Source organism: Podarcis gaigeae (assembly GCF_964106915.1).
Source record: "Podarcis gaigeae genome assembly, chromosome: 7".
Classification (NCBI taxonomy): domain Eukaryota; kingdom Metazoa; phylum Chordata; class Lepidosauria; order Squamata; family Lacertidae; genus Podarcis; species Podarcis gaigeae.
In genome coordinates, this window is record NC_139683.1 from 39,738,042 (window position 1) to 39,752,723 (window position 14,682).

The 14,682-nt window shown below is 41.7% G+C and overlaps 1 protein-coding gene across 12 annotated transcripts in view; it reads left to right on the forward strand.

Annotated features, from left to right (window-relative positions):
- ST18 (ST18 C2H2C-type zinc finger transcription factor) overlaps positions 1-14,682 on the forward strand; it is a 185,263-nt gene that overhangs the window by 110,252 nt on the left and 60,329 nt on the right. For all 12 annotated transcript variants that reach the window (XR_014566478.1, XM_083747587.1, XM_083747586.1 and 9 more), the window contains 2 exons: positions 4,495-4,549; positions 8,281-8,311. Coding sequence is in view for 11 of the 12 variants with exons in the window: in XM_083747587.1 (XP_083603713.1) it covers positions 4,495-4,549; positions 8,281-8,311 (86 nt within the window). In the remaining variant the exon portion in view is untranslated. The remainder of the gene's footprint in view (positions 1-4,494; positions 4,550-8,280; positions 8,312-14,682) is intronic.

The following is a 14,682-nucleotide window of genomic DNA, read 5'->3' on the forward strand; positions in this document are numbered from 1 at the left end:
CCTGAGCCCAGTTTCAGCCAAGAAGGGTGGGATACAAATAAAAGTTGTTGTTGTTGTTGTTGTTGTTGTTATCATCATCATCATCATCATCAAATGGAGATTCCACCACCTTCTGTTCCACTGTTGAACACCTCTTACTGTCTGAAAGTTTTTCCTGATGTTTAGTCAGAATCTTTCTTGTAACTTGAAGGCATTGGTTCGAATCCTACCCCCCAGGACAGGAGAAAACAAGCTCATTCCATCTTCCATGTAACAGCCCTTTAGATATTTGAAGATGGCTATCGTATCTCCTCTCAGTCTCCTCTTTTCCAGGCTAAACATACCCAACTCCCTCAACTGTTTCTCATAAGGCTTGGTTTCCAGACTCATTATCATCTTGGTTACCCTCCTTTGCACATGTTCCATGTGTAGCTACTTCATAATATTGTTGTGCACCTTCCATATAAGATTGTAGGGAGAAGTTACAGTGAAACTACTCACTTTGGTTTGGTGAGATCACTGAAAAACACGTTGTAGAATTGTAGAAATATTGAGTTTATTGCAAATATACTAGCTGAGTGGAAACAAAAAGCATAGCAATCCTCCAAAGAAGAAATCCATTGTTCCACATCAAATCCCCAGGGAGGCAGCCTCCCCCGAGTTCTTTCTAGTGCTCAAAACTATCTCTCCACCTGTTTCAGTTTGTCTTAAGGCACATGAGGACACCAGCTTGCTGACATAAGGTAGACCTGGATCTGGTCAGTGCCTGGGAACCAAATGTATACTTCCTTGGCTCCCTTGGCAGGATATAAATGTAGGAAAACATGCTTCTTTTCTTCACACAGAGATTGAGATTACATCATCCTTGGCTGAAGCAGGGAGAGAGGTGTCACCTTTCCCCTTAGGAACTCTCAAGGAGGATCCAGCTGCTTCCTGGGTTTTTGAGAAAAGCATACACCAGCCATTCCAGTCCATTAGCTCGGCCACTTGACAGACTAAGGATCTAGCTGGTATATTTAGCTCTTGATCATTGAAGAACTTTCAATTATCTTTCTGCCCCAACTTTTTCATTTCCAAAACCCAGACTCCTTCACAACAATCAGAGGTAGTGATGCCACCACAATAGTAGTAGTAGTAGTAGTACTCTGCCAATTTGGCTGGGTTGCCCAAGCTATTCTGGGCAGCTTCCAGCAGATACGAAAACATAATAAAAGGTCAAATATTAAAAACTTCCTGATATAGGGCTGCCTTCAGATGCCTTCTGAAAGTTGTGTAGTTCCTTATCTCCTTGACATATGATGGGAGGGCATTCCACAATGTGAAATATCCCTTAGTGGGCTGTGTAACTGTGTTATGATCTAGAGCAAAATAGCTGTTTGTGGCTCTTTGGTCTTCTGTTGGATTTTTAGAACAAAAGATTAATCTAGAGTAGCCAATTCTATTCCTGCCAGACTACTGCTCAACATGAACCCAATACTAATGAGTTGAGCAGTAGTCTGGCATCTGGGAGCATTGTTGTGGCCAGCCCAGGATGTGGGAGAGGGGACCAAGCTGCTCTGTCTGCAAATGCACGCACATTGACACTGGTATCTAGCGTGTGGTCACAGACTTTCTATTCCATGACTATGTCCCCTAAGATCCTATTTGGCTGTTTTCTTTTCTTTTTTAATCCGGACACTGAGGTCCAGCTCCGAGGGCCTTCCAGCGGTTCCCTCACTACAATAAGTTACAAGGAACCAGGCAGAGGGCCTTCTCGGTAGTGGCGCCCACCCTGTGGAACACTCTCCCATCAGATGTCAAAGAAATAAATAACTATATGGCATTTAGAAGACACCTGAAGGCAGCCCTGTTTAGGGAAATTTTTAATGAGTGATGTTTTAATGTATTTTTAATCTTTTGTTGGAAGCCACTCAGAGTGGCTGGGGAAACCCAGCGAGATGGGTGGGGTAGAAATAAATAATTATTATTATTAATTATTATTATTATTATTATTATTATTATTATTATTATTATTATTATTAATTTTTATTAATATTTTACCATAATGCAATAAAATTATGGCTGTTTTCTTGCATCCAACCAGCCTACTCTCTGTTTCAGGGCTGCCCAGGGCTGGATCTAGACACATCACAAAAGCAATTCAGTTAAAGGCGTTGTAAACTTCATGGAGGGAAATCCCATTGGCAAAAGATGGGACTCCACAGCGCCATCTGGTGTCACAGTGTTATATACAGTGGTACCTCTGGATACGAATGGGATCCGTTCCGGCTCCCCGTTCGCATCCTGAAGCGAATGTAACCCGCACCTGCATGCCTGCACGTGCACGGGTTGCAATTCGCCGCTTCCGTGCATGCACGTGATGTCATTTTGAAAGCGCTCAACCTGAAGCATATTTAACCCAAGGTATGACTGTATATCATGCATATAAAGCACTTTATCTTTACAAATGTAGCTGAGTCCTAGGATTTTTTTTAACCTGACTGTACATTGTTCAAGCAGTGCTGTTGGTTGTTTTTTTCACCTACTCTGTACTGGATTTGGAGGTGGTGGTATTTAGGGGTTTATTTGGTCACATGGTTGCATTAGTCACATAGTTGGCAGAAAGGTGTGGGAAAGCTTAGAGTTAAGTTAGGTAATAGCTGAACACTCTGAGGCACCTTTGGAGGCAAAGGGCATTTCTGGAAGCCAGCTGCTCTGGATTGTGGGGACTTTACTTTAGCCTGCATATGGGATGTTCTCAAGATGTTTCGCATACATTTTAATGGAAAACTCCCTATTTGCACTTCATGCAACAAAATTGGATACAAAAAGTATCTAGCCTTCAAAATTCACACTTTTCTGAATTTTGTGATGCAGTTCTCTACCCAAATAATATGTAGCCAAATATGTGCATATGTGTCTATTGGGGGGAGTCTAATAACATATGTATTAGTGAAAATAATAGATAAAATTGCATTATATTTGGGGGGGAATTCTTGCAAAAATGTGTGAATCTGGAGAAATTTTCACTAAAATGCTGAAATGGGAACACACACACACACACACACAGAGAGATGTGGAATAGTTGATAACTAGATTATGATGAGAAAAATGAGAAACAGAAAAACCAAAATGGAGAGATTCATCCATCCTAAGTGGTGGCTAAAATGACTCTTTGAAGTTACATCAATGAGTTATATATAGCTTCACTGACCAACTTCATGCTGTGTCTCCACCAGATTCCATGCTTTGTTAGAACCTTGTGCATAGACCATGAAAAAAACATGCTGCATTTCTAGTAATGCCATTCCTAGCTTGCTAGCACATGGCGCTCCCATTGAACCAATGTGGTGATGTTCCAAATCCAGTTTTATTACTAGTATGACCCCATGGCAACTGAAATAAAAATGATCTTCCATAGGAGGCTAGGCTAAAGCATTTGGATTTTTTTAGTTGTGAAGGAAGATGAGTGAGGAAACATGATAGGTAAAGGTAAAGGTACCCCTGCCCGTACGGGCCAGTCTTGACAGACTCTGGGGTTGTGCGCCCATCTCACTCAAGAGGCCAGGGGCCAGCGCTGTCCGGAGACACTTCCGGGTCACGTGGCCAGCATGACATCGCTGCTCTGGCAAGTCAGAGCCGCACACGGAAACGCCGTTTACCTTCCCGCTGGTAAGCGGTCCCTATTTATCTACTTGCACCCGGAGGTGCTTTCGAACTGCTAGGTTGGCAGGCGCTAGGACCGAGCAGCGGGAGAGCACTCCGCCGCAGGGATCGAACCGCCGACCTTTCGATCGGCAAGTCCTAGGCGCTGAGGCTTTAACCCACAGCGCCACCTGCGTCCCAGAGGAAACATGATAGATGCATACAATTTGTATACATATGCAATATGTAGGAAGTGAACAAAGAGATTCCCCCTCCATCTTTCATAACACTAGTATTTATTGTTACTGAATATGAATGGCAGTAGATTAAGGACAGACTTCTCTGTGGAGCCCATGCCTAAGAATTAATATATTGAATTCAGTGTTATTCAGTGTGGTGCTTGTGTGGCTTTAAAAGGCGATTGACAAATTCTTAGACTGACAAATTTCTCACTGGCTTTGATAACTAATTGGAGCCTTCATCTTCCAGGGAAGTATGCAACCAAATATCAGTTGCCACAGGGCATCAACACAAGCATGTGAGAAAGAGGATGCTGAATTAGTGGATCTTTACTCTGATCCAGCAGGGCTCTTCATATGTTCTCATGATCCTATCCTCAGCAGTTATTTAACCTCATTGAGATCAGAACATAAATCTTGATCGTTTGCAGACATTGGCACTCGCCCAAAAGGAATAATTAGCATTTGCTTAATTAAATATTTTTCCATTACAAATATCTTCTGAACTATGCTTAAAAGTTATTCACAGATGGCATTTTTTCTGAGTGACAAGATTAATAAGTTCTTGGCCTATGGAAACTTTGTAAAGACATGTTAACGATTCTCCCACCACCGCCTCCAATGGTGAATAGACTTTCTGTTACTGTTACAGATGGATGCAGATGGTGAAGATAAAAAGCTACGCACACGTTCAAGAGGAACCAAGGGTGAGTTAGAAGACCCCTTCTACGACCCTGTGCCCATCACACCATGAAATGTAAATTTCTGCACATGGTCCCAAATGTGTCATCAGCGAGTCTACACCTTCCTGAGGGCTCATTTTAAATCAAGCCAGGACACAAACTGCAGAGATTAGGAAGTGAAATGTTATTTAGATGTGTGGGAGAGTGGAGGTGGAAAGAAAATCTCACAAATGTACAATCATTTCACAGAGATAATCTAAAAATCCAACTAATGCTGTTGGATAGGTTGATGCAGAATGGCCTTGAACATGCAGACGGTGATTTTAATAGGTATTGTCTCCCAAACGAGAATCGTCCTCTTCCAATTATATGTAAACTGTGGTAAACCATGGGAATACATTTTACTGTTTTGTCTGCTTCTTGTTGAATCAAATCTGCTATTGGCAAGTTGAAAAACAAAAACAAAAAAACCTTAGCAATATAAAGTTGGATCTGCTTCCATCCCCAAACACTGCAATATCCCTAATGTTTTTGTATTTATCTGTTCAAATGTACGATAAAAAAGTTAAACTTTCGGTTTTTCTCTCATTGGGTAAAGAACAGATGGCAATGTAATATTGAGATTAAAAGGCCCCTTAATGATCTAAACATCTGGAAAACATGATTGACTAGTCATACAACCCCTTAAGGAAAATAACTTTTTATTATAATTGGTAATGCTTTTTGTGACCCTTGATTGTGAGTGGGAAATGGGCATATGTAAAATAAAATAGAGATATTTTACCTCCAGTTGAGGCAGATTTTACTTATGAAGTTGTAGCTAAACTTAAATGACTAGATGTAATGCTAACAAGTCTAATTTGCCAGTGCAATTAATTAACCACATATGCCCTAAGGGTGTTTTTACACATGACTCTCTAAAGTGCCTTTGAAGTATCTATTTACTTATGCCCTGTATGAATGTTGCTAATGCAGTATAGATGAGTCCATTTTTAAATCAAGTGTACATCCTAAGCAAATAGTAGCAAAAAATGATTCAACCACTACTTGCGGAAATGCCCTATGAGCAGCACAGAGCTGGAAGAGAATGGGAAGTCAGCTACTCAGATAGCAGAGCCAGATCTGATCTCACAGGCATCCTTGTTATCTGTGTAGTTATGTGGGGGACCAGGAGAGGTTAAAACCAGCGATCTATGTAGACTGCAATGCACAGCCCATTGTTGTCTTGTTCCATGGACACTTGAGGGTCACATGGAAGGTCAAGTCGAATCTGGTCACAGTAGGCAAGAGGAGGTCAAGTAAGCAAGGTTAGGTCAAGATAGGCAAATCAAGTCACATCAGGCCAAGTTAGGTCAGGGCAGACAAAGTCCCATTGGGACAAACACTGTTATACAGAGAGCAGGCAAAACAGGACCATAACAGCTTCAAGGGAGCCCTGGCAGCTGAAACTATCCCCTACGAAGGTAACTATAGGTAAAAGTTATCTCAGTAGGGTGACAATATCTATAGTAAAGTTGTCTGTGCTTCTCTACAAGGGGTGCATGGGCTGTTAAATGCTATGATTTGCCCACATTCCAACTAGCCATGATTCCTCATAACGTTTTGGGCAAACAAAGAGAAACACTTTGATCATTTAAGACTGTTTAGAACTACTTCACACATTCTTATATGGAAAGCACTTGCCACAGAGGAAGTAATGAATAGATAATCACAAAGTAAGTGCTCATTTCACTCTGTACAGCAATCCTTACACAAGGGATGATCACAACCTGTATGTGGATGATGCACTAATTTATATACGGCCCTGACTACCATGTACAAATTTTGTTTCTCATTACCCATTATACCAAATCCTACAGTGAAGGCAGGCATGCCATAGCTGGAGCAACTCAGCCCATACTGCTTTCCTTCTAGCTTACTGTTGGGTTGTGAATCACAATCATGATATTGTAAAAAAGAAATAAATGGGGGGAGGGGTGTAGGGAAACATTCCTTACTGCATTTGTGGGACCTTACATATGTGTGGGTGTCACATAGAGGGGGTCAGATTTTAATGACCCAACCTTGTGAACTGAGGTGTCCACATTGTACCCATACTGCTGGGAGGGAGCTGATCATGTGGGTCTCAGCACCCCACACCTAGTGGGGTGCCAACTCCATGGCTGGAAGCTGTAATTCTGCTCACAAGATTGGGTCATTTAAATGTTACCCAAGATACACAGAAGCTGCTTATAGCAAAGTGGCTTGCAGATGGTTATAGTGATGGGATCCTTAATTTGGGCTATTTTTCTGTGGCTAATACAATGTATTCAGCAATTCTATTTTTTTTAAAAAAATTATTGGCTGATTAATCACTGCACCAAAGGATAGCTGGAAGTCTTTATTCAAATAGGGAAAGAACTGCAGTTCAGTGGTAGAGCAGATGCTTTGCAAACAGAAGGTCCCAGGATCAGTCCCTGGATCTCCAGGTGTTTCTGGGAAAGACTTCTGTCTGATACCCTGGGGAGCAGCTTCCAGCATAGACAATAGTGAGTTAGATGTGCCAGTGGTCTGATTCAGTGTATAGCTTGCTATCTTCCTAAATTACAAAACTGAAATAATCTATCTCTGAGATGTTTCAAAATAAATGTATCATAGTTAAAGGTGAGCCAAGATTTTGACACGCCCTGAAGGATCAAAAACTTTCCTCCTGAAATACATAACTGTTCAAAATTTGTTTTAGCACAGAGCTGCTTTGCAGATGGCTGTTTTTCAGAGATTATTGAATCTGTTGCTTTTACTCCTATTACTCCTCCTGCCACCAGCCAAAAGCATTCAGATGTTGTATATATTCAACTGCAAGGGAATAAGGGATTTAAATCACCCAATCTCCCTTCACTGTCATAAAAAAAATTAAAAAAAAAACTTCCATGGGCCTTTCAATAACAAAAGCCCGAAATGGTGAGGGCAAGATATAGATAGAAAGATAGATAGACATTATTTTAAGAGCCCACCTTGCCTTCCCCTGGCAGCATTTCTATATAGTTCAGTGAGATCAGGATCAATCCCCAAATGAAGTGAGTAATTGCAACAGCATAATGAAGTTACTGCTGCATATCTGAACATTGTAGTGAGCCTCCATTAGATCAAGTCTGCAGGGAGCTACTGACTAACTGGCTGGGTTTCATTTAGCAGTTTCTAATCAGAGTTAATGCACTGCCATACTTTCTTTAAACATTTAAAAGGTGATCTCTCTCATTTAGCAAGCTAGTTAAACATATTTAGGGCTTAAAATGCCTCTCTCTTGCACACACAGGCTTAATAGAGCAACAGGATTTCCCCAGAAGTGCAACATGAGTAATCTTTAGAACCACCTGTTGGCTCTTTCAGTATGCTGCATAGCCTTGTGTGGGCAGGTATTTGTAAACACCAGCTTTCCTCATTCCCAAATCAAATTATCACTTAGGAAAAGAAAATGTTCTCACTGCACATCCAATTAAAAAAGAAGAAGGAAAGGTACAGTGGCTTTTTTTTTCCTGCTGAAGATCATCTTCCTTGTGTGCTGAGTTGTTTTGGGTTTTTGTTTTTTAACAGATAAGTAACCATGGGAATTGAACATCAACTTTAGCAGTTGCCATGAGCAGCAATAATCCTGTGGTTAGGGAGAAATAAAGAGTCACCTGTGTTCTCCCAGGTTCTCATCTCTCATCAGAAATTGGCAGGTGCACAGAAGTTTAAATGTAAACTGATGCAGTCTTCCCTTCTTTTACCAACAGCACACGTGGATTCGATAGCACAGGAGCTCAGGTAAGATTCACGAAGCTTCAGCTTTGTCACAAGAAGTGCTGTTATATCCCACATTTATTGCATCTCTTACAAACATAGCCAGGACAGATGGTGTGTTCACAGTAATTCAAGTTGTTGTTGTTTTTAAGTGCCTCTAGGCTTTCTAAGGTTCACCAGAAAAATATTGTAACCTATCAAGAGGTTCTTGTATGAGGAAAACTTCACAGAGGTCCAGATTGGTCAATCTGTGGCCTTCCAGATTGCCAAAGCTGGGCAAGCGCTTACAAGACCTTGAGAAGGAGGCATGCAGGCTCTCCCTTGACCCCTGTACTCTGTGTGTGGAAATTGGTTGTGCTGCCCTAACTCTGCCTCTGCTTTAGGTAGCACTGGCTGGGGGAGAAGGAATTTATTTAACCTTCAAGTTCTAGCCCAGATAGTTTCAATGTATGTCTTGAGCTGGGTTTGAAGTTGACCTCTCATGTTTTCTTGACCTGTCCTCTCTTATTGTAAGTAGGCAGTTTTGTAAGTAGGCAGCTGAGCATTAAACTGTACACACACTCCAGTTCTGTTAACTAGATGGGCTGGACTACTCCTCTTCTGGTGGCTGCCACTTTAAATTCTTTCTGATTATTGTTATTTTATTATTAAAGATGCCCAGCAGAAGTTAGTGGGGAGAAATATCTCCAGTGGGGGGGGGGAGTAGGAGGGGAAGGAGTAGTGCCACAGACCTGGCCTACTTACAGCAGCATTACCACCGTAAACCAGGATAATGTGGAGAAAGGTCAGGGTGGTGGGAGCACCAGAATGCCACCAGTACCACCCTACCCCACCCCACTGCTGCAAATCAAAGTAGGCAGCAAGCCTGTTCTACCAAGGAGACTCCCTCTGTGATCAGAGCCCCCAATGAGTGGACAGTGGTGGGACCAAGTAACAGGAATGTGTTGGAAGGCAGTGGAACTAGCATGAGTGTCCAGGTTCTCCCCTCATGAAATAGGAGAGGAATGAATGCCTATGCAGGGCATGAAAAGTGTGAAGATCTCACCAGGATTTCATCATTTCAGAGTGTATTGGCTAAACCTTGCAGAGGTTTCTTATCAATAACTAAGTTGTTTCAAATGTTTGCTTATACTATTTGTGGTAAGGATATTCGTGTTTTGTGTAGAGCCACCTTTCTACAAGGGTATTATGATAATGATGAACGTATTCATGGCAAGTGAGTAATGACAGGATTGAAGCCTATGAAGGCCCACAATGCTGATCCCATGGTGAAGAGCAGCAGCTGCCTATCACCCTTTCTACAATCAACTAAATAGAAGGAGTGAGGCAGCAGGCCAACAGCACTATCAGTCATGACGAAGGATGCCAATAGTCTTGCAGCAGTAGAATGAACATCTGGCCATACTCCATAGACTTTAGGGCATAGATCACCCTTCGGGGGAATATTTTATCTGAGACAACTGGTGCCTGGGTTCATAGCACAGGGGATTAAATACGTGCTGGTATCATTCTTCATTAATCTGCATTATATCATATTAATATGCGAGGGACCATCATGGTTATGAGAGAAGGCCAGCTTGCCCATTCAGTGGAATCGAGTGATATATATTTTTCCAAACTCTACCACTTCAGATTGCAGGGAGTTGGGGAGGATTAAATGATTCAAAATTCCCTATGGGGGGTGGGAATGTTCTGTACATACAAAATTAGCATGTTAGGTAGAAACAAAAACTGAACTCCTTCCCCTCAGGTGGTGGTTTTAGGAAATGGGTGCATGATTTTATTATTTATTTCTTTACCACTTGATTGTAATAAAACCTCTAAGCAGTTTACAAGAAATATTTAAATTATCAATAACAATTAAAAACATTTTAAAATTATTGAAATCAATAGTAAAAATATTCAGACACATCAACACCTACATATCTTGATAGGCTTGCCTAAAGGAAAATGGTTTAAGCAGGCACTGGCAAGAGCTGAGCCAAGATACTTGCCTAATTTTGGAGGTTTCACCAATGGATCATGTTGCTGTGGTTCAGGGAAAGACAAGCGCTTATTCTGAATGCCACCTATTTGGGCCAAGCAACTGGTGACATGAAATACCAAACCCCATTCGCCACCTGAGAAGTGGGAGGTGGAGATGAGTGGATCTGTCAATTTTTATTTCTCTCTATTATTTTTATAATCTTAATCTCAGTTCTCTACATTTCCACATCAGTTTGCTTTTTAAAAAAAGTCCTCATACAAATTCACGAGTGTTGTTTACTATGAATTTCTCCTAAATATATTTTTGTCTAATATACACATTTTTGTAAAAGCAATTTCCCTATACTAATGCGTTTTTTGGTATGCTGTTTTCCCTAATAAGTGCAATTTTATGGACACTTTACCCCAGTATATGAATTTTTGTACACATTGTTTGACTGTGGAACAGCATTGCATAGTTCACAGAACTGCAAATTTCAAGGATGGCTGTGTTTATGTATTCTTTGGAAAATGCTAATTTGGTAGGTTCGCCTTTAAATGTCAACTGAATCAAATTTATCCCCCATCTCTAGTGAGAGGTGAATTGGGAGGAGGCAGTTATCGCTGCCAAAGCATTCCAGCAATGGTGCCAACTGTGTGGGCAGCTGATGTGTTGAATGTGGCTATGAGATCAGACAAGTACCCCAAAGTAGCATTGAGTGAACTTTCCTAGCTTGATTTGGAGGTGCCCCCCCCAAAAAAAACCCAGTTCCATTTCACACTCATGATAATCAATGGGGAAATGATGGGGTGTCCCTCAGCCTGTATGGTCTCACTGGAGGAATTCAGTCTTCAGCCCTCAAAGCACAAGGAATCTTGAAACATAGCCGCCGCCCCCCCCCCGCAGGTGAACATTACAAGCTGGACAATGTCACATTCTGAACTGGTTATTACAGTTTGGCAAATCTGCTCCACCTCCGAGTGGGCAGTTGTTGTGGTGTACCACGTGGCCACCCACTCCCGTACAGGGATGAGGAACAAAGTCCTGCGTCACCTGGAGGTTCCCAGCCACGTCATTCGCCAGCCAGCCAATCTGCTGGCTGGGAGGGGTGCGGCCAGGCCCCATTTAAACTGAGGCGTGAGCCGGAGAGCTTCCTCTTGGCTCGCTTCCTCGATCTCTTCACACAGTTCCTTGGCTTCACTCTGCAGACTCTTTTCTCAGCTTTCTGCTGCGGCATTGGTTGATCTTATGATGGGGGAGGGGAGGTGTGGCCATCACCTGCCCCTCCAAGTTTAAGGGTACTGTATTCCATTAAAGGAATCCGGGGGTTTGGATCTGGTCCAAAGCCCGGGGCAGGGCTAGGGCCATGCCACGACCCCGTCGGGAACCCAGGGGGAGCTTGTTTTGGTTTGCATCAACGGGGCTCCTCCTACACGTGGTTGACCCTTACTGGACTCCCTGTGTGACAGGCAGGAGTCAGATATAGTCTGGTCAATTCCAATGCCTAAGCCAATACTGCTCACATTCTGTAGCCAATAAAGTTGTAGCCTAAATTTGCCCAATAACATTAACCTAATATCCGTGTCCTTGTGTCTTATTCATCAACCAGGGGGTGGTCTCGGGGTTTCGACCTGCAACACAATGGCTTTTCACATTCTTGGAGTTGTCACAGGGGGCATTTTAAAGCAGTAAACAGTGTGGTAAATTACATACTTTGGTATTTTACCCTGAAGTTATGTCAGTACAGAGCACTGGTATAATGAGGCTACTCTACATTGCATGCCATTCATGATGTTAATAAAGGATTTATGCTAAAATTCACCTGTCCTTATTACTATATCCTGTACGTCAACCATTCATATCATCATTAATTAAACCAGTTATAAATTTAAACCATTACTGTAATAAACTTTATAGGCCCGCAGCCTTTTGGGATCCTCCCTTGTTTCTTTCTTGTCCATCTTTTAAATCTTTCCTTAATTAGCTATATCTAAAAGCCAGGGATACAGTTTTGATAACATCTAGTAATTCTAATAGCCTTATCTAGTAAAGTGAGAATTTGATGACACCCTTTTCTGTTACTACTAGTAGATAGGAGTTCAGATCTGCAGGATTATCTGACATGCAGGTTAAGGCACACATGACATGGCAGCCACTTGCCAGCACTGATGGTGTACCACTACCATGAGCAAATATGATTGTGTAAGAGGTGGTGGGATCCTCTGAGCACTTTGGGTGTTAGTTTGTACATGGGATGTTGGTTGGGTCACGATTAAACTCCAAGTGGGGAAGTTCTGTGTTCAGTATCACTGAACATAGGTTTACTGCAATGGTAGGTCACCATCCATTCCAACTATGGTTGCCATCCATTCATAAATAAATGACCACAGTTCCACCTTCTGGACTCTTTCCAGAGATTCAGAGGTCTGTACCTCTGAGGCCTCACCCTAGGACCAGAAGTTTTTATTTAAAAATATGGTCATGGTTTGTTAAGGCTTTGCACATGCCCACACATATATAGTACCTAGACCAACCAAGTAATTGGGAAATCTGGATAAATGTAGTCTTAGTTCAGTGCAAATAGAGAGTGAAACAGAATTTATGAAATAGGTAAATCATCTTATTTGTTTATGTATGCAGGCATTGAAGACCAAAGCCAGGCTGTACACATGCAATGCAGGCCGAGTCCTTCAGGCCCACTGGAGCTCTGGAGCTTCATCTGCATAACACAAGACAGAGAGGATTCTAAAACCCTCCAATAACACTGTTAGTAGCTGGCAGGCAGCCAATCTGTGCTGAGATAGGGCCAGTGTTGTGATTCGCTAATTGCAGCATTAAGGCGACCTATCACAGGCGGTGTGTGTGTTTTGCCTGGGCTGGCTTAAGGTATATATATCCCAGGCAAGTGCCCCTGTTTGTCATTCTTCTTCTTGTTGTTCCAATAAATCCTTTTTGAGCTGAATCTTGGTCTTGGGTCATGCCTGAACCCATCTACACTTCATTTTTTAACTAACTTGCATTGCAAAACAAAGGAATCAATATTTTTGAAGTTAACTTTGATGCAGCCAAGACAACAGTGTGCAATTTAATGTACAGTGCTGCCTTTGGGTTTTTTTGTTGTAATAAAATAAGCAGCACCTCATTAGTACAGAATTATCACCAGATTGTAAAAATAGGTTCCAGACATTTTATTTAAAAATTTAATGAATGTTCTTGAGCTATTTTCATAGTAAAATGCCAAACACCAAAAAACCTGGAACAATAAACTAGTAAATACCATTGCCTTGTCCAAAATAATCTCATTGCCCCCCAACACCCAAGAAATTACTAGCCCCGGGCCTTCAAGAAGGATAAATGCTCCAATCTCAATAGTTCTCGTGGTATATTATAACTTTTCAGTCGACTTTTTTTAAAAAATGGCAGGCTTGTTTTAAAAAGCAGTGACCCAGTTCCTATAGCACCTTGTTTTCAGTGCAGTCTTTAGAATGTTGTGGTAGACGTGCCCTATTGAATTCAATGAAACTTACTCTCAGGTAAGTGGGGTTAGGATTGCAGCCTAAGGCTTCTTAGCAAATAGTGTGCATTTGTTGTTTGTCCAAAGAGGTTTCATCCCCCCACCATGTTTCACAATGAACTCAAGGCACGCATAGATTTCATTATAGCTGCATGCCTTCTCCTGGGTTATTACCAACTTCCTATCATTCTGGCCTTTTTACATGCTTCTTTTTATTTCCTCAGTCATTTCACAGTCGAATCGTTCCTTTTGGTCAGGTGGCCTATAACATTAGTTTACTGTCTGAAACATCTCCAGCCTCAAAGCATAATGACTCAACAGCATTACCCATTCCTCCCCAGCCTCCTCTTAGAAGGACTAATAAATTCTCTTTTCCCAACAAGGCTATACCACCTCCCCTGCTTCCTATGTTATTTATTTTATTTTATTTTAAAAGAAGCTGCCCCTTTGATATTGAAATTCCAGCCTGATTCCAATTACATCACAACATATTTTCTTCTGAGTTATTATGTATACCCCTTGTCCTAGCACCATCAGCACCATCTCACTTTCTTCTTCGCCAAGCCTTTCATTTGTATGTTTGCACACTTTAATAACCTTCATACTGCTATTTTGCCCTAAAATTAGTCTTAATCAATCCTGATTTCCCTCTTTTATCTTCATTGCCATCCAACGCTTTATATATACTCCTTTCATCTCTGTTTGGTCAGCGTGCTTGCCCTGACGTCATACAAGAGTAGATTAAGCTAAACTCCTCCTCAGGACTTCAGTTGGGATGGCGAGAGCATTATTCTTGCTGAGTAGTAGCCTTTCTTCCATCTTGACTACCCCTCCTCCAAATCATGTTGTATAGCCCTATTGTACCATAACTGGCCAAACCACTACCTCTATTGCAGGGGTGGGGGGTACTCAGTG